The sequence below is a fragment of the Elgaria multicarinata genome, chromosome 5 (assembly GCF_023053635.1).
Source record: "Elgaria multicarinata webbii isolate HBS135686 ecotype San Diego chromosome 5, rElgMul1.1.pri, whole genome shotgun sequence".
NCBI classification, from domain to species: domain Eukaryota; kingdom Metazoa; phylum Chordata; class Lepidosauria; order Squamata; family Anguidae; genus Elgaria; species Elgaria multicarinata.
This window is the reverse complement of record NC_086175.1, coordinates 137007905-137010523: the sequence shown is the minus strand read 5'-3', so window position 1 is coordinate 137010523 and position 2619 is coordinate 137007905. Positions and strand designations below refer to the sequence as shown.

Here is a 2619-nt window from a genome sequence, read left to right as displayed (position 1 = left end):
GATGAGAAGGTGGACTCCCCCCCCCGCCGCCCCCCAGGCCCGAGAGAGCACCGCTACCCCCTGCCAGCAAGTACCCCAGTGCAGCCAGGGAGGTGGGAAGGGTACAGGAGCGCGGGGCTTGCAAGGACTCGCCAGGCGCGAGGGGGGGGCTCTCGGGAGGCCCCCTCTGGGACCACGGGAAGCAGCACGCTCCCCCACCCCCACCCCCACCCCCAGCTGCCCCCTGATCGCTGGGCAAGGCGGGCTCCTGCCCACGGCCGGGTGTGCGCGTGGGCCCGTGTTGCATGGAGCTTCTCCCTCCCAAAGTGAGGCAGGGGGAGGGCGGGGGTTTCATCCCACCGAGGCGGGCGGCGGCGGCGGCGGCTGGGTCTCGGGGAGCGCCCGGGCGGGCCCGCCGGCTGGCTGGCGGTGGGGCATGGTCTGTTTGCTGGCTGGCTCTGGCAGCTCTGCCGCTTCGGGGCGGAGTTCCGTCGGGGCTGCAGCCCGGGCGGGCTAGTCCCCCCTCCCCTCCCCTCCCCTCCCGGGGTGGTCTCTCCCGTCCCCCCCTCCCCTCTCCCCCCAGCACCCACAGAGACGCAGGGAGTCCGCTCGGATTGCAGGGGCAACTTTTATTCGCGGGCCCCGTGGGGCTGGCCGGGGGCGGCAAGGGGGCGCGGCCTCCGCTCGGGAGGGGCTCAGTGGTACTGGCGTCCCATGGCGTGAGCCACCACGGCGCCCAGCTTCTGGAAGGCGGCCTGGGCGGCGGGGGTGAAGTCTTTCTTGAAGTCATTGGCCAGGACAATCACCAGGATGTCGCCCAGGAGCTGGAAGGGAAAGGGCGAGGCGTCAGACCCTCGGCCCGCAGCCCCCTCCCGGGGAAAGGGCGCAGGGCGCTGCCCCCCCCGCCTCCCCCGCCCCCAGGGCACCACGGACAGCCACAGCAGAAGCCTCCTCGGGGAAAGGGCGAAGGGGGCTGAGAGAAAGAGAGCTGCGGGGGGGGGGGGGGGGGCACGCGCCAGCCATTCTGGCCGAGATCGGATTAGCGTGTCGTCGGAACTCAGCCTCTCAGTGGACCGGGCCACACAGGCAGTTTGCCATTTGAACCCAGGTATATTCCATTTATTTACCCTATTTATATACCACTCCCCATTCAGAATGTCAGAGCGGTGGACAAATAAAGTAAGATTAAAAACTCATCAAAGGTACATTTTAAAAACAAACAAGGTGCAAATTGAACTGCAGGTGGGCCGTTAAGGGGAGGCCTCCTAGAACAACCCCCAAGAGCACCCCCAAACCCTCTCTTGGGGCAATTCCGTCTTCCAGCTGGCAGGTGTGACTTGGCCCTGGAGACCTGGGCTCCAGTCCTGCCTCTGCCGGGGGCGCTTTCTTGCAACAGGGGCCGTGATTTCCTAACTTCCGGGAAGTAATGGCATAATTAGGATCTCTCTTAGGCATGTATGCCTCCAATTCTCCTGTCATTTGGTTTGGGTTTGCAGTCATGATAGTGGCTTGGCCTGAAACGCCCCGTTCCCCCCACCCCACACGCACACACAGGGCAGTCCCTCAAAGAAGGGGCCACGCGCCTCACCCTGAAGTTCTCGGGGTCCACGTGCAGCTTGTTGCAGTGCAGCTCGCTCAGCTTGGAGAACGTCTCCTTGATGTTGTCCATGTCCTTGATGGCATCGCTGAAGGAGAGGAGCACCTTCTTGCCGTGGGCCTTGACCATGGGGTTGCCACAGATGGCGGTTGAGCCGGACAGGTTCCCAAAGTGGCTAAAGAACCTCTGGGTCCAGGGATAGACGACGAGCAGGCTGCAGGGAGGGAGGGGAGAGAAAGAGGCACACCTGGTTACCTGGGAGGGAGAGGAGCGCCCGGCCTATCCCAAAGAGGCAACGGCCGCGCAAAGGGGCGTACTTGGCAAGGACGTCGCCCCCCACGGCCGGTACATCGACCCTGCTCCAAATGCTCTGAATGATTTGCTTCTCTTCGGCGGTCCAGTGCACCATGGTGGAAGATTGGGGTTGGGCGTCTCTCTTGGCTGAAGAAAGCTCCGGAGCTGAGCTGAGGTCTCCATCACAAGACTTTTATACCCTGTGCTGAAGCTCCTCCTCCTCCTCCTCCTCCTCCTCCTCCTCTGGGTGGAGGCCAGGGTGGGCTGGAGCTGCCAGCCAGCCTTGGTGGGGCTGAGGTGCAGGAGGGGGGGGCGGCAGCTGCCACTCCTGGGGTGCGGCTCGGCTGACTGAGCTGGAGGAAGCCAAGAGAACTCTGGAGGAGAATCAGGAGGAAGAGGCACACGGTGGAGGAGGCCTTAGAGGACCTGTGAATCCCATCCATGTCCATTCGGGCCCCCGGGATGGGTGTTCTGAGGGGGGCTGGTGGCAGCTGGGGAGAGGCTGCCCCGGATATTCACTCCTTTAGAGCTGGGGTCGGTCGGGGTGGGGGAAGCGAACAGCTGTGCCATTTGTTCCCAGGCTGGCAAAGGCTTCAGCCTTACTTGAGTGCTGAACAGCAGAACTCTTTATGCTCAGGTGGGTGGTGGTGGTGGTGGCTACCAAAAGCACCCGTTGCTTCTTTTCCTGCCCACAGTAGATTGCAGGGTCAGGGGCTTCCTCTCCTCTTATTCCACCTCTGCCCACGTCC

General features: G+C 63.8%; 1 protein-coding gene across 1 annotated transcript; it reads right to left on the bottom strand.

Moving 5' to 3' along the window:
* Positions 1-588: 588 nt before the first annotated feature.
* On the bottom strand, positions 589-2054 carry LOC134399326 (hemoglobin subunit beta-2-like). The gene is made up of 3 exons (XM_063127331.1): positions 1894-2054; positions 1568-1790; positions 589-803 (listed from the first exon to the last, which is right to left on the bottom strand). The coding sequence occupies exons 1-3, from the start codon at positions 1983-1985 to the stop codon at positions 675-677; spliced, it is 444 nt and encodes a 147-aa protein (XP_062983401.1). The 5' UTR covers positions 1986-2054; the 3' UTR covers positions 589-674.
* Positions 2055-2619: the final 565 nt, after the last annotated feature.

What these genes read in the sequence shown, in the direction of transcription:
- LOC134399326 (XM_063127331.1), bottom strand. Translation starts at nt 1,985, where the DNA reads ATGGTGCACTGGACCGCCGAAGAGAAGCAAATCATTCAGAGCATTTGG. An exon ending in GGGGGCGACGTCCTTGCCAA is followed by an intron (nt 1,791 to 1,893) that starts GTACGCCCCTTT and finishes CCCTCCCTGCAG; the next exon opens with CCTGCTCGTCGTCTATCCCT. An exon ending in TGGACCCCGAGAACTTCAGG is followed by an intron (nt 804 to 1,567) that starts GTGAGGCGCGTG and finishes TTTCCCTTCCAG; the next exon opens with CTCCTGGGCGACATCCTGGT.